The following is a 23,415-nucleotide window of genomic DNA, read 5'->3' as shown; positions in this document are numbered from 1 at the left end:
AATTGACTTTAAAATACTGCTGTTGGTTTATAAAGCACTGAATGGTCTAGGGCCAAAATATATTTCTGATCTGCTCATATGCTATGAACCATCCAGACCCCTCAGGTCGTCTGGCACAGGTCTGCTTTCTGTCCCCAGAGTTAAAACAAAACATGGAGAAGCAGTGTTCAGTTTTTATGTCCCACATATCTGGAACAAACTTCCAGAAAACTGCAGGTCTGCTGCAACTCTTGGTTCTTTTAAAACAAGCCTGAAGACTTTTCTTTTTGCCACTGCTTTCTAAGAGGAGTTATGTTTATCTGTATACTGCACTGTAACTTTTATTCCTGTATTCTATTTGTCCTGCTTTTTGTTTTAAATGTCTATAATGACTTGCTTTTTGTTTTAATGCTTTTAATGTCTCATGTAAAGCACCTTGAATTGCCCTGTGGCTGAAATGTGCTATATAAATAAACTTGCCTTGCCTTGCCTAGGTCGAAATACCTTATTTGCAGTCGTAGAAGTCACGGGGGTGTTGTCTAGGTCGTCGCCATTTTCCACAGGGTCGTCTGTGTTTGTTGGACATTCTGCATTCTCCTTTGGCTTGAAGAATTCGGCTAATCTAAGGGATCTAAAGAATTTTTGTATATCAATATGAGTTTGAAAATCATTGCATTCCGCTGTGGGTACAAAGCACAAGCCCTTACTAAGTGCTGAGATTTCTATCCCCCAGACTGGCCTGGGTGAGAGATTGATTACCGCATCCGGCTGTGCGTCACAGGGCGGGAAGTGTAATCTCTTCTTCTGTCCTCTCCTGCATCTCTTCCGCGTTGGTTCCGGTGGTGGACGCGGCCCCCGCCCCTGACCCTGGGTAGGTCCCTGTCTAAAAAATGGTAGTCGGTTGGTTGTGAGCGCATTGGACCATCCATTATTCTTACTTTAAACGCACCATGCATTGTCTTCTGACACACAAATAAACCTAATAATTCTCTCATCATTAGGTGACACACAATTATAACCCAGCAATACACTCAAAACTGGGGACATACAGTACGGACCATTATAACCCAGCAATACGCTCAAAACTGGGACATACGAACACACAGACTATAACCCCAACGATTCGCTCAAGGTTAGGGTGAGATACTGTACTTCAATGTATCTCCAACTCACATAAACACAGGACCCTTCAATTCTCTCAGAGAAGGATGGGATACTTCAATGTATCTCCAACAAATTCATAATTTAATTTAGCAGATGTGAGACGACTCCCTTACCTCCCAGAAGTATCACTTTAGTTCTTAGATCTGGTTGATTGAAACCGGTCCCACGGCGAGCCGGCGCCCACAGGGCAAATGATGAGAGAAAATAAAGCTTACCTCTCTTTTGGCTGGCCAGACCAAACTTTGCCCAGTGTTCGCCGACGCACCGAAGTGACAATTAATCAATCAATTCACCAGACCCTGCTCGCAGCGCCAAAAATGTAGTCTATTTCATTTCTGGTTCTAAGGAAGAAGACTCAGATCCGTCGATGCCAGTTTCAATACTTTTATTGAATCTCTGGCATAAAAAATCACACTGCAGTTGTGATGAGTTCACACGCCAATGGTCTAGGATGAACTAACTTAACACAGCGCATCGCTCTTGGTTATACAAAAAGAGGTGTTACCAAAAATTGTCCTGTTCTTCGTTACCTTGTCTAAAGTTAGACAGTTTAATGGCTCAGTTAAACAGATCCTATATGCCATGTCTGTGTGACGGTGTGTGTGTTGTGAGTTGCCTTGTAGTCACGCTCTGCTGTGAGACAACTAATCCTATAATCAGAAACTTGACGCCTAGTGAATATATAGATTTCACTAAAAGCCACTAAATGTCATATAGGTGGCAATAGTGCATAAATGGATTTTACTAAAAGGCACTTACTGTCATATAGTTTAGATAAGAAGCACTAAGGTGGCTTATATAGGTGGTGCCAGTCTGCCACAGCAACACACTGGAAAATCTGTCTTAAAGACATCCTAGGCCTGTCTGTAGTTTTTCATCCCTCCAGTATGTGTGTGCATTTGAAATTCACCATATAACTTGTGATTATACTGGTCAAAATGTACTACATTCCCCCCTCTGGGACAAACTGGGGTCCCAGCAAAAAAACAACTGAAGGGAAACCCAATTCATCACACAAATATACTACAAATAACTGAAAATAAACATAGAAAATCCCTGAGCTGCAGTCTCTCCGCTCACACATACACTAAGACAAGCCATATAAAAAAAACTAAATCATATAAAAAGACACAAACTACAATACTACAAGATAACTCATAAATGTCAAAATAGGCAGACACCACATAAGATGCAGAAGACGTCCCAAGAAGCAGGCAAGAGTGAAAAAAACAATTATAATCATTTCAATATCACTTCAATATTTAATGGAAAAAGTCTCTTGCGACCCCCATAACCAACCATCCATCCAGGGCGATCACCGTACAAAGTCTGCAACTGGGCACAACTTCATGCATCAACAAAATAAAACAAACAGGAATGCCATTCCTGAGAAACTTAACTCCATTAAACAGTTTTAACATTGATTACACAAAACAGATTACTTCCATAGTATCAATATCAGTGTTTACAGAATCAAAATCCAATTAAACAAAAACAAACGAAAGTCCAGGAGATGTTGTCTTCATGTCTTGACATACCATTACCTAGAGGTTACTAGCACATGACCTCACCGTAGGAGAACAGCATTGTCCACTGTCTCATTCAATCATAGATAGAGGATAGAGAGTAGAGATAGATAGAGATGGAATAGAAGGGGACTGGGGGCATAATCCAACTGTAGGAGACGGCCTTGCCTATACCATCTCCTATATCGAAGTATGTTGGGTCATAGTAGATACAGGTATACACCGCTTCATCTTCTTTCTTACCGCTCACCGCTTCATCTTCTTTCTTAACATCATGCATCACAAGTGAACAGTCCTGTTCATCCTCATTTCGAAGGTACTTTGTTATATTCTTTTGTTGGAAGTTTGAGTCTTCATCTTGCTGGCTCTTGAAGTTTACTATAGCCACAGTCTCCGCTTCTTTATTTTTCCATATGGCAGGATCTATATCCTTCTTGGCTCCTTTAGGACATTGGCATGGGAGTATGGCTGTACTTCCAAGTGTCCCTCTAACAATAGTCTTTGAGTCGAGCTGGCTTAACCCTCTTACGAACTGGTCTATGGCTTTCTGGTTGGGCTGGATCTGGATGGTTCTCTGGCTCCCTGAATTCCGTAGGTGAGGCATCAATGTCGTTTGGATCAGAGTTTGGCTGTTCTGAAGATCCTGGCTTTGATTGTTTTGAAGAGTCTGGTTCTGGTTGTCTTGGTGAGCTTGGTTCTGGTGCTTCTCGTAGGTCAATGGTTTTGAATCTTTCACATTGTTCGTCGTTTGAGACATGGTTCCCAGGGTCATCTGGAACACACATCCCATCATCATCAACCAGTTCATTGTGGTCTTCCAGGTCATGGCTTTCATCCTGGAGATCTTCCTTATTTCCTCTGTCTTGTAGACTCTCCCTTGGTTCTTGTGTGCTCAACTCTGTGGCGTCCTGTTCCAGTGTGGGCGTATCCTCTTCTTCTTCTGGGGCTTTCAGCAGTTGTTTAGGTGATGCCAGATGGGGGATCCTTTGACCTGGACTGCTGTTCCAGTAGTGCGGACGACTTCGAATGGGCCTACCCTACGGGCGTTGAACCATTTCCTCCGGTACACTTTCAAGAACACGTAGTCCCCTGGTTATATGGATTGGATTTTCTCCTTTTCAGCTCCTCCTTCTCCACCCGTTTCTGTTTTTGGGTGACATAAGAAGAAATACTCCCATAGAGGTTAGTTATATACATCACATAGGCTTTCATGTCATCTTTCAAAAGGGATAGGCTTAGGCCTTTCCCACTGGTGCGCAGACCTGGGGCTGTCATGCCTCTCCCCGTAACATATTCATGTGGGACTCATGCGTAACCCACGGAGTTCACTAAAACGACAACCCCATTAATGCAAGCGGTAATGCCTCAGCCCAGTTAAGTCCTGTGTGTTGACAGATTTAAGTAAGGCGGTTTTTAAGCACCCCATTCATGCGTTCACAGATGCCCTGACTCTGAGGGTGATAAACACTTCCAAAATGCTGCTTAATCCCTAACTTTTGCAAGATAAGCTTTCTCCACAAACTCCTTGCCATTGTCTGATGAAATTCGATCAGGGATTCCCCAGCGTGGTATCACCTCACGGCATAGGAACTTAGCAACTGATTGTGCATCTTTTCTTTTAGTTGGGCATGCTTCTACCCATCTGCTGAATCTGTCAACCACAACCAACATATATCTTTTACCACCCACAGGGTGGATCATGTCCACATAGTCAAGGACCAGTTCTTTCATTGGTCCATTTGGTGTTGGAATGTGGCCTGGAGTAGTCAATATTCCTCTTCTAATGTTGTTTTTCAGACAGATTGTGCATCTACTTATAACATGATCAATTTGGTCCAGTAGATACGGTGCCCAGAAACCATATTCTTTTGTGATCTTTCTGCTGACTTCCCCCCTCGCTACATGGGCCTGGCCATGAGCCTCCTGAATCAGCAGGCCTAATAGGTCTGGTGGTGCCACCGCTAGCAGCTACATTGCCCTGTAGCAAGGCGCGAAGCCCATCTCCACCTCCGAATAGGCTACCGAATAGAAAGCAATGGGCTGGGGACTGGTTCCAGTTCCCGTTGGTTGAGCCAGGACAGCGCAGGCGTGCTTACCCCCAGTAGATGTGGAAATGTACAACACAAAGTTCTTGGAATAATCTGGTAGTGCCAACGCTGGGGCTTCTTGTAATTTGTGTTTAATTGTCTCAAAAGCCAAGTTCCCTTCCTTTGTCCAGACGAGATAAGAATGTAGTTTGTCACATCCTGCTTCCTTAATCATGGCTCTTAGGGGTCATGTAATCTTTGTGTAATCATCCCCCCAAGCTGAGCTATATTGTCTGATGCCAATGAATGTCATCATCTCCCTAACTGTTCTGGGTTTTGGAGCCTTTCTAATAGCCTCTAAATGCTCATCTGAGATGCTCCAGTCTCCCTGATCCTGATTGAAAATGTGTGGGCTATGTTCGTACCCTGATCTTTGTATGTGAATGCAAATAAACCCTGACTCTCTGTACTAAGGGGAACACTAAAGAATGCCCCACACAAATCTATCACTGTGAAGTACTTAGCTTCCGGGGGTATCTCTGCTAATAGGACATGTGGATCCGGGACTTTGTAAAGGAAAAATCTTACTTGGTTTAGTTTAGATTTCAAAGAACACGCTGAGTGGTCGGTCAAGCTGGTTTCAAACAAAGACAATAGTTTATTCTATGTTACGATTTGCAATTCGGACTCGAGCACAGGAAGTGAATCCGGGCACGAGTGAGTCATTTGGGGACGAGGTCGATAGGTTATTCCGTGAAATAGGAAGTGACAAGGTTTCAGGATGAAGAGGACAGGGAAGTAATGTCACACACGAAGAATTTGTCGTTTTAACAGACTGATCTATGAGAACGAACTACAAAGTTAGAACAGTCAAGTAGGAAAACAAAACACTTTGGTGAGACTTTCATTCACAATTTCCACAGTTTTGTGGGTTAAACATCCACAACTATAAAAAATGAAAGAAAGAATCAACAATGTGGATAATCAAATTATGAAATATAATAAATTCAAACGATTTGGTAAAAACCTAATTCTACACATATGGAAAGGAAGTAACCTATTCTCCACTAGGTGGAGCATAATAAAGATTAATAAACTCAAGATTATTTTCTTTCCACATGCAAACCATGTACCAAAACTTCTCACAAAATGTGGCATAAGCAAGGTAAAAAGATAACATGATTACTAATCTAATACTCATGAATGTGAAATGTGTGAGTGGGAAAAAACCTCTTTCTTTGTTTTAGAGGAAAACCCTTAAATTCAAATTATAAACATCAGATTATGTATCAAAATATTCCAAATCCCCAATGTCAATGGCACAGACATCATTAGGGTCTTGAATTGAATTAATAGTAAATGTAACTTTTTCTATAATCATTAAGGCAGCATAGGCATATCTGTAACAGTAGTTAAACACTTCCCCATACACTTAAGAACGTTTCTAAAATAATAATCATGAAAATAACAATAAAAATGATACCTATAGATCTGAGAATATTTCCAGAACTTGAAAAAGCATTCCATTTAGGAACATTTAAGATCTGAATACCTTTCTTGTTTGCTTCATGGAACTCAATGTAGCATTTGGATCTGAACTAAACGAACAGCAGATATAGCCAATATTATCTCTAAGGGAAGTCTATTTTGTAGCACAACCTTTTTCATGTAATTTACCTCTTTAGCCAAGGCTGAAATTACTTTGTATGATGCGTCTGTGTCTTTTCAAGACAGTTGAGAGAAAGAATATACCAAAAACAAATTTGAGATAGCTGTATGGTGTCTAGTTTGATTGCTGATGAATTACCTGCATTTGAGTGTGATCAACCTTTTTAATCCTGTGAATTAAATAAGCAAGATTACATCTATATTACACTGTTGCAATTTAAAGTTGAATAAGCCATTTCCCTATAGCTCAAAAATACGCCATTTGGAATGGCGCTCTGAACTTTAATTTCACATCTCATAAATAGGCTTAGATCATTAATTTGTCCTAATCTGTGTTTATCTGAAAATCTCAATACATGCTGTGACATATTGAAGAGGTCACTTCAAATTGTTTTAATCGCTTTTGAAATTCAGCCCTATGGGTGCAATTCTGTTAGGCTTTAACGCCAATCAACAATTTTATATTTTAATCCAGAAATAGTAGAATTCCTCTAAGGAACTGTGGTACAAGCTAACCTAGTATTCAGTGTATGATTATCTACTTGGCTTGAATATTGTGAGTTATGAATTACCCTTGGTCCGGCTATTTCAGAAAACTATGTAATCCTTGAATAGAACAGTGAGAGAAATTATTAGGATTATGATTCTCATTAACCTCTGGTGTTAATTTGTTTAGAATAGCCTCTTCAATCTCTGTATAGGAGTTACCTAGTCTATCTATTTTTTTTCATGAAAATGACAAGCAAAGGATTGTCCAGGAGTGTAGGAAATATAAGTAGCTAAACCTTGCCAGTCATAATGTAATTATCTGCTTGGAGGAGTTAAAGGAATTTGGTAAAATATAGGTGCAGAGGTACTAAGAGGTATATAATTTTCAAATCCAATAGTTAGAGTAGTTCATTTTAGATGCAAAATTGGATTATAGCCTACTAATAGTTTCATTTGGATGTGTCTTTTCATGTGCAATTTACTTGGTTGATGTAGTTAGGTGCAGAGCAGTTAAACGCAGTTAAACACGGTACCCTGAGGATAGTCTGGAACAGATCTACAAATGTCAACTCCATAATTATGAATTTTCAATACCTGTATACCCACTCAACCAAACCAGTCACAGTTACAACAGTAGAACCTGGAAACCGTTTGTTGGTTTCAAATCTTACATATGCAGAATGTAGTATCTTCCATCCATCTTCGTCTACCGTATAGACCAGGGGTGGCCAACCAGTCAGAGACTAAGAGCCACAAAAATTACCCTGGTACCACCCAGAGCCACACCATATATACCAGCGTTTCTCAACCTTTTTTTCAGTCACCGCACCCTTCATAAGTACTTAAAATCCCAAGGCACCCCAGTCTAAAATAAGAAAAACATTATTGTCCATTAAATATACATTACATTACATTTAAAGTTAATTTATTTAAAATTAATACATACAACAAGATATTTTCTGACAATATATTTTGGACTGGGCTGGGTTAGGCTGGACTGGACTGGACTGGGTTAGGCTGGGCTGGACTGGGTTAGGCTGGACTGGGTTAGGCTGGGTTAGTCTGAACTGGGCTGGGTTAGGCTGAGCTGGGTTAGGCTGAAAATATATATATGAGGACGAAAATGTCCTGTGTTCGTCTTCATATTTTCTTTTAGCTGCGCATTTCTTTCCAGCCATTCTTTGGTTGTGTACAGTAGCCTAGGCTACGTTAGCTTTTGTCGTCACGCAAAGCAAATTATGTTGTTTACAATAGGTGCGTTCACATGACAAATATTTTTCAATCTGGTAGATTTCAAGCGTATACATGGGATACAAAGTAAACTGGTTGGATGTTTACATGCGACAACGAAACAAATGTTTCGAACGCGCACGCAGCCGTGACTGATTGCGTTACGATGGTTACAAACAGCTGACTACGGAACTGTCGAGCATGCCTTGATTAGTCAAGTCTGGAACATGCGCAGAATGAACGCAGAACGCAGCATCAATCCGTTTCAAGGTAGTATACATGACGGACCAAACGGTTTCAAAAAGGTTTAAACTACCTCCTTGAAAGCGATTGGAATTTCAATCGGGTTGGGGCATTTCAGTCGGATTGAGGTGTTTATATGACATATTTTCAATCGGTTTGGTCTTCCAAACCTATTTAAAACCGATTCAAACTGTCCATGTAAACGCACCTAATAATTTTGTTACCAAGGTGATTTGCTACCTATATGATTGGTTTGAAGTGGTTCTCACGCGACTTAAACGAATCATGATTTTATGACAAATCGGCAATAAACTAAAATGGGCAGGAAGAAATTCACAGCGAAACTAGAGAGAGAGAAACGTTCTTATGGAATGAATTAATTTATTTTTTAATGAAAGGATGGAAGAGCCGCAAGCAAACTTTTTGGGGGGGATGGATGGAGGAGCCGCACATTGACGGGCAAAGAGCCGCATGCAGCTCGCGAGCCGCGGGTTGGCCACCCCTGGTATAGACCCAACAGTCAAGTGGAGTGCAACGTTCAAATAGGACAAACGAATACTGGGGTGTGAACTGTAGATCTTGTTTTTTCCTTCGTTCAATGGCTTCAGTTTCAGGAGAGAAATGCTTTGAGTTACTTTGGTGTCCTAGTGAGTGTGGGGTGTATGTTTATGAGATCATGGCTGTGGAGCTTGTCCACGTTGCCATAACGATCCTGGGAAGGAGGTGACAGGCAAGGTCACTTCTTTCAATAGCTCCTCCTCAGAGGAAGCCACAGTGTGGTGGCCCATGGTGTTGGCCCTTGAAGTTGCATCTGTGGTGGCCCACTGCTCCTTGGTCTGGGACGCCCCAGCAACGGCTCTCATGGACCCACAAAGTCCTCTCTGCTACGTCTGGGTCGTCAGCAGGATCTGGTACGGGCCCAGCCAACGAGCACTGTGGTTACAGGTCTCGGATCACAACCCACCGGCCTGGTTGGAGATGATGCCGGAAGCCCTCTCTGGTGTACAGAATGGTCACCTTCCCTTAGTGAGGATTTCATACGGGGAGCAGAGTCTTGCAGGTCGGCAATGTCTTTGAGAGACATGGGAGGAGAGACCTGTGAATCCACAGATGAGAGACAGCATAGACAAAACAGGAGAGCAAGAGGAGAGCGCCGCAGCTTTAGCAGCGGAGTTAGCAGCCATACTACCTATGGACACAGGATCAGAGGTTTCAACAGGAGCTTGGCCTTTGCCCACTACTATACTAGATCATAAAAAATATTACACATTAAGTTTACCAGTTAACGTGATAAAATCCACTGTCCCTTTTACATAAATAACTGAATGAATGACCTCATGTAGAGCCAGTCCTCTGGTCTCGTGTGGTCTCCCTGTTCTGCATAAAACAGTGAACTATGGTGTAAAGCAACATCTGTTAACATCCTTCACTACCCCTGTTTTTTGAAACATGATCTGGTCAGTGTGCTAATTTGAAAACATAATGAAAGCATGGAAGATGCAGTATAGGTTATGCTAATTATGAAATGAGCATTCATTCAAAATCAGGGTGAGAGAAGAGAATATCCGAGAGGTTTGAGCGTGGCTTATTGATTTCCTCTGTAGTATATTTTTATACTGTATCATACTGTATTACATCAATACATTTGTATTACTCTCATGTAGTAATCATTTTAAGAATAAGGAACAAACTAAACTAGGAACTATTAACTTAAGGAGTTTAACATGTGAGCAAAGCAGGTATCCTGTCCTGAGTCAGCATTCCTTTGTCTTTGTCTCTGAGTCAGCATGACCTCGGATGAAGAAGTCAGTTAGCCTACAGTTTGTAATATGATCCTAGGAAGACACAGGAAGGACACAAGCAGCCCCTTTGTTCGGGGGGGGGCAAAGACCAGCTGACACCATTGACCATTTAGAATATCAGTTGACCGTTTGTGACCATGTTTATATCCCTTGTATGCAAATTTGTTTGTCATGTGAGACCTGGCCTGAAGCCAGGACATATGAACTCGGCCCCTCCCTGTGAACCTTAGTGATGCCGAAGATTCGACCCTGTGAGGCATGCTCAATAAATTGACGATTCAACGTATTTGGCCTCCTGAAGTTCTGTTCCACAAGAAGATGATGCATTCGAAATACACTGCACCTCCACTATGTCGACACAGTCATGTCTCTCCGCCTTCTGGAGGAGGAAGCAGAGTTAAGAACAGTGAATCTTTGAAATCTAATGAATCTAATGAAACAGACTCTAGTAGTAGTAGTGAAGAAGAGAGTGAGGAGTCTGACTCAAATGAAGATGATACAACGTGGACCGAGGAAGTACCAGTGGAAGTAGAATTGAAGGAAATGAGGAAGTAGAATTGAAGGAAATTAGGAAGTTGAATTGAAGGTAATGAGGAAGTTGAATTGAAGGTAATGAGGAAGTAGGCTAGTTGAAGGAAATGAGTAAGTAGTTGAAGGAACAAGATGCAGAGCTGAAAAAGAGACTCTCACAAACCCAGATATTGGATGGACAATGGAATGTAATGGAGAAGAAATAAGTTGTTTTGCAGAATGAACAATCACAGTTTCAATAACAACAACAACAACCAATGATGCAATCTTCACTCCCGTTCCCTGTTTTCCAGCAGCCTCAGACATGGAAAGGTGTGGAAAAGGCTTATTATTCATTCTGAAGAATTCAAAACCAATTCAACGTTAAAAAAAAAAAAAAAAAAAAAGGGGGGCGGAAGAGGAAGTCGAGCATGTCATTGGACAGGTATCATCAGCTCCAAGCAATGCCAAGAGTCATGTCATCAGAGGATGATGAGTTACAAGCTCAACCTAGAGGGTTAAGACCAGCCAGGAAGAAGAAAAAACCCAGATGGCAGGAGGACTATGTCACCTAGTCCACAGGTGTGTCTTCACTGTCAGGAGGTGCAATGGGAAAATCTAGAGATTAGAGGAGGAATTCTGGTCTGTCTACCCCTGTTTGGATGAGTCACCGAGATCAATCACAGAAAGAAGATGAATGGAGAGCAAAGTTGAAAGTGGAAATGGCTATTCATAGCCAGAAGAAAAGACAGCTGAACTCCATTGAAGCTGAGTAGAGGAGTACAGTCTTAATATCGTTTGATAGTACAGTGCCTATTACCATCAAGTGGATAAAGAACAGAGTGGGACTGATGATGATGACAGTCCCCCAGATCGACGTGTGCAGTTGAAGGAAAGGAGAAGTCAAGCAGGAAGTAAGCATGGCTTGAAGGTCAAGGAGGGATCTGTGCTTTGAAATACAACGTCTGATGGACAGTTACATGGATATACTGGCTCGCGCTGGATTTTAAATTTCTTCTACAGGCCTCCGAACTACACCAAAGTGATCTCGGTGAGTCAAACTTCTTATAATATGTCGTAAATAAGGTCCAGGTTGTAAAAAACGAGCATTGCCCTTTAAGAGCGATGTTGAGAATGTTTCTGAGGATGATCTTTTAGGTATTGGTGCGAACTCAAAAGTCTGACAGGTTTTGAATAGATGATTCAGTTTAGGTTATGTTTCTTACTTTGATTTAGGAGTTGATATGTCTCAATAGTCAATGAATGGCCATAAGCTGTTCGTTTATGCATTCTACATCTAACATGAGGTTACTTGATGTAACACTTCCATTCCTTGTATGCAAATTTGTTTGTCATGTGAGACCTGGCCTGAAGCCAGGACATATGAACTCGGCCCCTCCCTGTGAACCTTAGTGATGCCGAAGATTCGACCCTGTTAGGCATGCTCATTAAATTGACGATTCAACGTATTTGGCCTCCTGAAGTTCTGTTCCACAAGAAGATGATGCATTCGAAATACACTGCACCTCCACTATGTCGACACAGTCATGTCTCTCCGCCTTCTGGAGGAGGAAGCAGAGTTAAGAACAGTGAATCTTTGAATTGCACGGTCAACAGCACATTCTGATAAAGCAGCAGCCTTGCTGTGTGCAGGTGTGATGTTTCTCCCTGTAAAAGAAGAATAGACACAGCATGCAGGACATGGACAAAACAGCGTGCACAGTGCTACTAGGTCTGAAACATAGCGCCAGTGGTAGCTACCACTGATTTCAAGTAGGACACGAGTCCTCTCAAGTCTTTTTTTTCTTCTTTTTTTTAGTCAGAAATACTTAAGCAGGGTGCGTCTCTGTTTAAGCGTCGTTAGAGCCAGTCGGGCTCGTCAGTCAATGTAATTTTGTCAAGGAGAGCTAGCTTTTGTCCAATGAGGGTTATGTCTGCAAAATCAGGGATAGACTCTGCAGTAGCCTACAGTCCCAAGCAGTGCATTACTCAAATAAAATAACACTAAAATGAACTCGCTTCATTTACAATTAACAAAATATTAATTATCTAAAACTTCCCTCTTCTGCATTTGAGGACAGAGTATTGGGCACGCTTCGGACGAAATGGTCTCTTGGGTTTGACAATCTTCCTATGTCATACTTATCTGTCGCTCATGGTGAGTCAGTGACATGGCGTTGGCCCAGCATCCCACGAACCACAGGTGTCGCCCATCTGTAGGGAAGCAGGCCGGTAACCTCCATCTCCACCTCCAGTCCCGTGCCCGTCTCCTGGTTCGGCATTCATCCGTCACTCCCGGAACGACAGTTGTCTGTAAAAACACTCAGAAAGCACTCCAAACTGATGAATGTCCATCTGAAAACTATAACCATGAGATATTTAACATCAACATAAAAAAATATATAATTGGGTTGTTAGGTAGTGCTCTATGCAGATTAAGGTATTGACAAATATGAACTTCCTCGAGAGAAGTCGACTTCCAGGTGTGGCACGTCAACCTAACTTGGTTGAACAAAGAGGAGAGAGAGTTATTCATTAACTGTTGTTTCAAAATCTTTTTATAATCGGCGTTCGCTTTGTCCATGTCACTGTGTGCGGCGAAGGCTGATTCTAACCGTTCCCAAAACTTCTCGAACTGTTCATTGGAATTTTGTTTGCAATATGTGAAACGGTCCCAGTCCATTTTTTTTAGGGAAACGAGTTTTGATTCTGTTCAACAGCGCAGCGTTTTGGTCAGCAAAATTGGCATGAGAAAAAGGCAACGTTATATCAAACGGATCTTTTACATCCACCCATTTCAACCTAAGTACTTGTCGCATGATCATGGCGATTTCCTCCGCGTGAGGCTCATACATTCGAACTAAACTGTTAAAAAGATTCTCGAACTCGTCAATGTTTTTGGTTGGATCGGCAAGGTTTCGCGTAGCCAGCTGCATCATCTGCTTGAGACGGGCGGGGAGTAGGATTTGGGCAGCGTACCATTGGGGCTTGAATTTGCGGTCCCTCCAGACTATCTCTAGCCAGTTGTAGTTGTTCCAAATTGAACTTTGCCTCAGATATGGCTCTAGCCAATTCTTCCTTCCTGATCTGTTCTTGTTTAGTGTAATATCTCGTAGAAAGGGGCGCGCTTAATTCGTATTGCGGAGGCGCCTGCATGGGCGGGGAAGAAGGATCGGTTGGCGCAGAGGCAATACTGGGAGGGGATACGGCAGAGAGAGAAGGGACATAGCTAATAATGGCGGGAGCATTGAAAGGGGGAAGAACAACAGCCTGGTTGGGTGGTGTGAGCACGGGGCAACGAGTCGAGGGGGAAAAATCTATGTCAGAGTGACTCGATGGGGGAAGCGGCGGAGACGCCGTCGGCTGTACAGTTTCTTTGTCTTTTTTTTCTGACGTCAAAAACCCTTCCCGCACTACTGACTCCAAAATTTTAAACGCAGCCCGATCGATAGCATTACCACTTTTTTTCCCCAACTTAGTTTTCTCAAACGTTTCTAGTTGAGCCCTAATGTTGGCCAAGGCTTTAACGCTAAGCGTACTAGATGGAGACGGAAAACTGCTATGCTTATTCCATAGCGGAATCTGCCAACAGGCACTAGCAGAATGCTTTAGAGCAACAATCTTAGCTGGACCAGACAATTTGAGAATATCAAGCGGTAAGCTAGCAGTGGAACCCATAATGCACAAGAATACAATCTAAAATAGCAATGAAAAGCTCAAAACTCAAACGGACAGCAGGAAATAGAACAAAATAATACAATTTCGAAAGAAACAAAGACACATTAAACACCTACGTAACTCACCCAGCATCCGGTCCTTTGTTCTCCCTCTGGCTCGATGGCGGATCACGGGAGAGCGGAGGAGTTTTTTTTTTTTCTTCTTTGTCCCCCAGACGACCAGCTACCGGAAACCTAGCAGTTACGATTTATGGCAGTCGAAACATTGTTGAAAATATAAACAATACCTACCTGGATAATAGGCGCGCTTAACAAACCATACAAGACAAGACCCGAAGCTCAAACAGTAAACAACAAAACGAACAACCCCGTGCAGGGACACAGAACACAAAGGACGAACAAAGGCCTACATTAAAACAAGCAAAAAAGCATATGCCTGCCCGGCTGAACAACTGCCCCTTGGTTGGAAGATAAACTCGTTAGGCTACACCAACCACCCGGGATAAATTGGGTCAGGACGCTTCTCCAAGAAACGCGGATTGGACAACACCAAATCACTCCCAGTAGCTACCTTCGTTGAGAAAACCCAACGGCTTGCGGTTTGAATTATACCCGCGACCGGCTAAAGGGGAAGCCCGTTTCTGTGCCAATTTTGGCGCATTGACTCAAACTCAACCGTTCTAAACTACAGCCAATAAACAATCTAAACTGTACATCAACTGCAAGGGAGCAAATGAGTCACAAGACCAAAATCACACTTCTTCTGAAAAGCAAAACCCCTCGGTAAACGAAACAAGAACGAAGTCAAAGAACAATACAATATCACCAATCATACATCGCTATTGTTGAGTTACAACTCCTTAGATCGCCACCACCTACTCCCCCCCGGGGAGTTTGTTTTCAACAATACGCCAGACCAACAACACAATCCGAAACGAAAACAAGGCAAATACAACTCAAAACCTAAGAGGGTTCGTTCAAAACGTACCTGTGAGTTCAGGAAGCCAGTGAAAGAACTGGGGAAATAATCTCAGCGTGCGCTCTGGCGCAAGAGAGAAAATTGATTTTCCAAATACCCACTATGGATCCGACACGTCTGCCGACAAGTTCATCCACTCGGATCCCGAAGCAACACAGGCAGTTCTCCCTTTTCGTCATCCGCGTCGCCAACTGTAATGGATTTTAACTGATCTAGTCAAAAAGGATTTACCAAGATTCGCTGAAACAGGTTAAGTCTGGTTTATTGAGAAAACATACGAGCGCAAGGACTTCCGGACAACGCACATGAGTGGTTTATCCAAAGAAGTGCCGCCTCCTGGTCAGCGTGGCCTTATATTCAAGCAAAACACAGGTATGGCACTTCCAGGATGTGATTGGCTAACCCATTGTACGTCATATTAAATGGCAGGCGTCATCAACAGTGGTCGAGAATACAGTCACGTGACATGAGAAAAGGCGGTAATTTCTTGAAGAGACAAAGGGACAAAGGATGATTATTCTGGAGTAGACAACGTCTAGGTGTGTTGACCTCCTGGAGGTCATCCTGTCATGAATTAGGTTAGCACAGCTATGTGAAAGGTTGAGGGAGGTAGTGAAATACAAAAGGAGGTGATGAAACTACAATTTCTATGACAGTACATAAACATAACAAAATAAATTATAGAAAAGAGTTTTGATAAATTGGAGTGATGTCTTTTTTTTTGTTTTTTTTTCAAGAATATGTCCAATTAGTTAAAGGCCATGAACCAGAATGTAGTGTGGTGGTTTCACCTTCTTAGGCTGGATATTAATTCCGTTGGAGTCACAACACCTCTGAAAACTAGTTAGCAAAGCAGATCCGAGCATATTAGGTTAATATGACAATAATACAGTGAATTGAGTGTGAAGTCAGCCTCATCTAACACAACTTTAATTGGCAGTCATCTCAAATTATTCAAATACTTGCGGTTCCAACCGGTGTGGCATTTATCCGGCAGTCCCAGAACGACAGTTGTCTGTAAAACTCAGAACCAATGAATGTGCATCTGAAATCAGCTATAACAATGAGATCTTAAAAAAACAATTACAATTAGGTTGTTAGACAGTGCTGTATGCAGATTGAGATATTGGCAAATAGGAATGATTTGACCCCGTCACGTACACCCTCACTCACCCTAGATCTCCCTATCTGTCCCATCTAGTCAGAATCCACCACCCTGTGGAGCACTGACATTAGACTCCTGCATTCTAGCGTATAGTCTCTACACTCCCTCTGGAAATGCCTTTCTGCTTTTATTGAAATAATAACGGCTAGTAGGGGTGTCATAACCTGGAGGGGGCAAAGCTTGAGAACCAAAGAGGTTTGAGGGAAGGGGGCTCTAAAGGAAGGTGACACAAGGGATATGGCAAGCATATGTGACAGCGGCTGGTGATTTGGTCCGCAACTCGGCAAACCCCGAAATGCGCTAGAGGGCAAAATACATAAAAAAACGTTTTTTTTCGTTTTTTGTTTTTTTGTGTATTACCAAAGTTGAAGTTGTGAAGTACCTACTTACTATAACAGACAACAGTTTTAGGTTCACGAAATACGTTTAATTAGTCTGCAAACTAAGCTCGTTTTTAGCTGATTTCGAGCCGGGTTTGGGGGCGGGCAGATTGATTAGCATGATTTGGTTTCATTGGCTATTGCCTCCGGCTGTTGCTTCCGGGTTCTCCGCCCCCCACCTTTCCCAAACAACACGCCGGCATTCAGTCCCAAGTTTAACCATGGATGCTACAGCTTTTGCTAAAGAGAAGACGGGGATGGCATCCAGGACATGGAAAGAGTTTTAAGAGCAGCTAAAACTCCAGCAGAGCAGGACTCGTTCGTACACGGAGTTTATTCTTGATGTCCTGTGATGCAGAGATGACTGTATCAACAAAGCAAGCTGCTACCAAGCGAACGCGAACGACGTAGCAGATTCACACCACCGCCAAGCATTCTGCTTTGCTTTGGGGTAAGCTGATCTTTATACTATCTGTGCTGTTTATATTACATTAACGTTAGTCGTTTAGCAGTAGCTCCTTTCTAAACAAGTGACTAAGTCTAGCTAGCATAACAGGCACTAGCACTAACTAACAAAGGCTAGCTAGCTAACGTTAGCTAACATGCTAGTTAGCTGAGCTAGCCCTTTGTTCCTAAACTAGCCAGCTATCTAGCACAGGGACATGGCTATAGCTAGTGAGCTAGCCCTTTGTTCCTAAACTAGCCAGCTGTCTAGCACAGGGACATGGCTAGTTAGCTGAGCTAGCCCTTTGTTCCTAAACTAGCCAGCTACCTAGCACAGGGACATGGCTAGTTAGCTGAGCTAGCCCTTTGTTCCTAAACTAGCCAGCGTGGTAGCTAATATCTAGCTAGGTAGCTATATTATAGAGAGAAACAGAATGAGAGAGCATGAGAGGTATGGTAGTCTGACACCTTTTTCTTTGTTTTGTTTACAGGATGAGCAAAAACCAGCTCCAGCTTGTAAGGAATTGCAGCTCTCCCTTCATACCAGCCAGCAAGAAGATCACTGCACTACAGCTTTGATTTTGCACAACAGGTGAGAATACGTTCATCCTATCATGCATTAGCTAGTCTATTTAATCAACACATTCTTGTACTATTTTATCTATATGGAGTGCCAGTACTGTGGGCAATAGTTTAATGTATTTTCCTCCTTCTATTCTATTGCAGTTTTGATGCTGAGAGACCTGGCATGGTTGTGGCCAGAGAACACTGTGATGCACCGGCACCGGCGCAAGCCTGATGTCCTGCCCCCCAGAGAAGGTCTTCTTGTGCAAGCCCCACCCGGACTGGACATGGCCAGACAGACGTATCTCTTTGACAAGATCAGAGAGTTCTGTTCTGATGAGGGACGAGACGTCACATGTCCCCCGCCAAACTCCACAGCAGCTCAGAACAAGACTGTCCGCTTGTAGATTCACTGCAGATCATCAGGACGGACAGCACTGCAGGAGAAAGGCCACAGCCTTTCCTGTTTTCCTGTTTGTATACTGAAGCGTTGCTTGTTCTCTTGCACAGACTTGCCCACACTTGCACAGACTGCATTGTTAGAATATTGAATACTGAGCTGAGTACTGTTGTTATTACCTTGAGTATTGAGCTGGGGACTGTTATTACTTTGTTGTACACTTGATCACAATGAACACTATGCACCTTGTCTCTAAAACAGACAACTGACTGTACACTTTAACACTTAGACTGTTGCCTTTTTTTGTACACTCAACTACTTATGCTTGTACTTTATATCATGTATGTGACAATAAAGAACGTTAAATTTGAACTTCATCTCATATTGTTCTTAACTGCATTCACAACACAAGATTAATACTGACTCAAAGAGTGTGGGGTCATCTGTGAGAGAGCACCTCACTTGGCAGCCACTCAGGTAATACCCCAAGTTGACAGCCACTCTGACAGATAATGACAGATCGTCCAGTGGGGGAGTGGCTGGGGGAGGGGTTACCAGGCCATTGTTCACGCCCATTACCTGGCAGTCAGAGGTGTGAAATGTTGGAGAACTTTGGAGGGAGATTTCTCAGCTAAGTTGATTTGGCAGTACTAGCATTCAAATAAGCATATCTTCTTCAAATATGTTCAGATTTCAATGTATGAGACCTCATTTGAAAGCTTACAATCTGCACTTTCATAATCTGTAAAAAACTGAAAACTGAAAATGCCTAGTTGAGGACCAAATTACCAACGGCGGTCACATATGGTCAACAGGAGAATAAACACCAGGGGGAGATGTGAACTGTGACGCCTGAGGTGGTGTGAGCTGCAGCAGAGTAACAGACTTTCTTTGATGAAGGTATTTCTGACGCCACTAGTTCCAGATTTAATGAGCAGCTTTCCCATGCAGCAAGATAAAACCAATCCTATGGCAGTCTATAATTTCTACTTTATTCTAGTTAATTCAAAATGATCAAGCTGTCCTCTTAACTTAACCCTAACATTGTTTCCATTGTTTAAAAGAAAGAAAATAAAACCCCATGAGTACAAAATAGAGTTTAAAGCAATTTGTAAAAATTACAACAAATAAGACTAGACACGTTCACTCAACCAATCACTGCTGTGCTGAGAGATTATTATTTTATTTTTTTTCTGTAATTTTTTTTTCTCTTCCCTTCTCCAACAAAATGGCACACTCAGGAGCCAAGAGAGTTGTAGAACCAAAATGGTGGACCCTCAAAATGGAGGACCACGAGGGAAAACAGGAAGTCTCTCTTTTTTTTTCACACAAGCAGCAAAACCGGAAGTTAACCACGTGTGCACAAAGTTAGAAGGAAGTACTAACACGTGGGCTAATCAACATGTGGATGAACTAGCTAGCATGTGGAAGCTAGCATTGAAACAATAGAACAACGAAAACCATAGCTAACAGAGAAGATAGCTAGCTTGGAGCAGAACAAAAAGCTAGCATAGAAGATAGCTAGTTAGAGCAGATAAAGAACAGTAGCTTAGCCAGAGTGCAGCCAGCATGAAAATAAATCACAGAAACGTACACAAACCAAAACCAGCATAAAATAAAACACCCAGCATAAACATGGGTTTAACAGTAAACAAAACAAAAACCAGGATCTCAAATCCCAATACAAGATCAACAAATACAGATATACCTTGGTGTAGACTCAAACATACAATGGATCCAATAGACATAGAAGCCTCAGCTTCACATAAACCACAAAAGACGCAGGACGCAGCAAACAGCCAAATGTAGCCTACCCGCCGACGAAAGACACCGTCTACCACGAACACACACACATCCAAGTCTACAAACAAAACAAAACAAAACAAGGCCTTCACGACTTACCTAGCAAACCACCCGGGGATTTCAAATAAACTCTCAAAGTGTAACAGCCATCTCCGTGTTGTGCTCTTCACAACAGGAGTAGAAAAACAAAAACAACAAGCCTCAGATAACAAAGCTCCATCGAGTCGCGGCAACCCCCACAACGCGGAACACAAACCAAAAATTCAAAAGAGAAGGCTTTTCGAGAGTATGAATTCTGTGTAGTACTTCACAACGTTGCAAATGCTTCGCTAACAAAAACCCAACCCTGGTTAAGTTATATAGGTTTTTAAGCGAGCATGCGGCTCAAAAACCGACTTTAAGCAACCAGGACACACGTGTGCAACAACCGGTGCGAATAAACCTATTGTCCAAGTTATCACAGCTGAACAAATAAAGGGACCACTCTAAACTAGATTCAAACGACGTACCAGATTTCAGCAAGTTCCAGACTGACCAGGGCCCCGGGTAAACCCCACCAGCTACGATAGCGAACTCCCGCGTCCTTGAGAAAGCACGCCATGTGTCCGTGTGATCAGCCCAAACAAGTCGAAAACCGAGCAGCCGTCCCACAGAACTCGTCGCCAAAATTGTTAAGGAAAAATCTTACTTGGTTTAGTTTAGATTTCAAAGAACACGCGAGTGGTCGGTCAAGCTGGTTTTAAACAAAGGCAATAGTTTTATTCTGTTACGACTCTGCAGAGTCGGACTCTAGCACAGGAAGTGAATCCAGGCAGAGTGAGTCCGATTTGGACGAGATCGATAGGTTATATAGTGAAAAAGGAAGTGACATAGTTTCAAGATGAAGAGGACAGGGAAGTGATGTCACACAGGGAAGAATTCGTAGTTTTAACAGACTGATCTATGAGAACGAACTACAGAGTTAGAACAACAGTCAAGTAGGAAAACAGAACACTTTGTTGAGACTTGAAATTCATTCACAAGAAGGCCGCAAATGAAGCCTGAGCTAAATTCTCCCTGGTGTTCAGTCACCTTTTCACCTATTCAATGTTTCGCTTTCACACACACACACGTGAAATACATATATATCAGTGGAGCTACAGTAGTGAGAGATAGAGAGAGATAGAGAAGGGGAGGGATACAGTAAGTTGTGAGCACACACACACACACCCATATACTGTAAGCATAAAGATTAGTTTGGAGGATGCGTGTGTGTATGTTTGTGTGTGTGTGTGTGTGTGTGTGTGTGTCCTGTACTCATGTGTGTGTCCTATAATCTGAATTCCGTACTCCAGACTGTAAAATGATAGGCTGTATATATTATGTTTTTTTAAATTCTGTTTCTGTGGGAGAGACTCACTGCCTCTGTTCTGACTGTGATTGATTCTGGTTCAGGTTTGGAAATAGTTATTGAGGCTCAGGCCCCGTAGACGCCTGACGGTGGCCACGGTTACAGCCTGAACACAGGGGTGCACCACGAAACCAATTAAGGAATCGTAGCTGACGTGTGATGCAGCAACACAAGTCACGCTCACTTGAAATCAAGAGCGGCCGGATCCGCACTAGCTCCCATAGGGGGAAAAAAGAGGAGAGGAGAGGAATAAAGCCTGTAAGGTCAAGCTTAGAGTACAGGTTATGGTTTGTTATTAAAACTGTAAATTCAGGATTAGATGTTAAGGTTACAGTAGAGGTTTGGGTTAGGTATATTCGCCTGTAAGGTTAGGGTTAGAGCAAAGGTTAGGGTTAGGCTTAGGTATATTAGTGTGTAAATTTAGGGTCAGAGCAGGGGTTTGGGTTAGGTTTAGGTATAAAGACCTGTAAGGTTAGGATTAGAGCGAAGGATTGGGTTGAGTTTAGATATAAAAGCCTGTAAGGTTAAGGTCTGGATTACAATTAAGGTTTAGGTTAAGCTGAGATATTAATTTAAAAGACTTGGCCACTAAGCCTTACATTATGACTATGCTAACTGAAATATTAATGGCCTGCTATGAATTTTAGGGGCAATAAAGTCTACAGATTATTATAACAACTAAATATTGGAACACAATCATCAGTAGTTACCCAGACGTCAACCGGTGTTTCGGCCAAACAACTATACTCCCTCGGCCTGGTCAGGCCCACCAGGAGTGATCAAGTCCCAGTGTGTGTTCCTCAGGGTCAATTAGACAGTTTTAGGCTTAAAAGGTGTATTGAGAGCTATGTTTTAATCTATTTTGATGTGAAACCTGAAAAGGGATTATCTCATATGGTTTTACTAACGTTTTAGAGGCTATTGACAAGTAAGGATTAAACAATTAAAATATAATATTGAATATACTTACCAGGTCCAATGGTCCTCATGACTGGCTCCTGGTTCCCTCATGTGTGATGAGAGGTTGGGTCTGGTCCGCTGGTCTTCCTGACTGGCTCCTGGATCTCCACGTGTGATGAGAGGTTGGATCTTCAGTGGCATCCCAATGTCCATTCGAATGGACTGGAAATGAAGGTTATGAACATCCAGAGGCACGCCCGCTGGCAGGACGTCTCCATGATGCGCATGAGGGCCATCGCCGACGCCATCGACTCCCACATCCAACACAGCAGCAGCCATGTCTTCTGCTTGGACGTCGACCAGTTGTTTGTTGGGAGGTTCAGCTCGGAGGCGCTGGGGACGTCGGTGGCGTTGCTCCATGCCTACTACTACCACGAGCCACGGACGGCGTTCACTTACGTCCGCAACCCCGGCTCCAGGGCCTACATGAAGAACGAGGACTTCTACTACCACGCGGCCATGTTCGGGGGCACGTGGCGGAGCGTACGATGGCTGGCGGAGAGCTGCCACCAGGCCATCATGGAGGACAAGAGCAAAGGGGTGGAGGCACCGTGGCATGACGAGAGTCACCTCAACAAGTACCTATGGCTCAACAAGCCCAGCAAGCTGCTGTCGCCCGAGTACTGCTGGGCCAGCGAGATCGGCCAGCGCAGCGACATCCGGGTCACACGTCTGCTCTGGGCAGAGAAGAAGTATGACAGCTTCAGGGATAATCTGGAGTAGGGCATTCAGGACTACTGAATTCTACTAGTCATCGACTACTCCGCCAAAGTAGTCGACTAGTCGATTAATTGGGGGTTTATCACGATTGTTTTTTTAACCCAATAACAACAGTCATAACCTTTTTTTAAATGTAGAATAAAAAAAACGCTGAAACGACGAAGATTAACTATCCACAGCAGTGCCCAATGGCACAAAAAACTATAAACATAATTAGGGGGATTTTTAAATTTTATTTCAGAAAATGACCGGCAATGCACAAGGTCAACTAGTGGTTTGATAGTCGACTATTTGA

General features: G+C 42.7%; 1 protein-coding gene across 1 annotated transcript; it reads left to right on the top strand.

The window, feature by feature from the left end:
• Nucleotides 1-22,568: 22,568 nt before the first annotated feature.
• Nucleotides 22,569-23,123, top strand: LOC311322620 (N-acetyllactosaminide alpha-1,3-galactosyltransferase-like; the record flags this gene model as incomplete). The annotated part of the gene is made up of 1 exon (XM_084454701.1): nucleotides 22,569-23,123. One exon carries the CDS (start codon nucleotides 22,569-22,571, stop codon nucleotides 23,121-23,123), a length of 555 nt encoding a protein of 184 aa, XP_084310827.1.
• Nucleotides 23,124-23,415: the final 292 nt, after the last annotated feature.

This window comes from Borostomias antarcticus (genome assembly GCF_949987555.1).
Source record: "Borostomias antarcticus genome assembly, chromosome: 20".
Classification (NCBI taxonomy): domain Eukaryota; kingdom Metazoa; phylum Chordata; class Actinopteri; order Stomiiformes; family Stomiidae; genus Borostomias; species Borostomias antarcticus.
The sequence above is the reverse complement of the archived record's forward strand: the minus strand, read 5'-3'. Positions and strand labels throughout refer to the sequence as shown.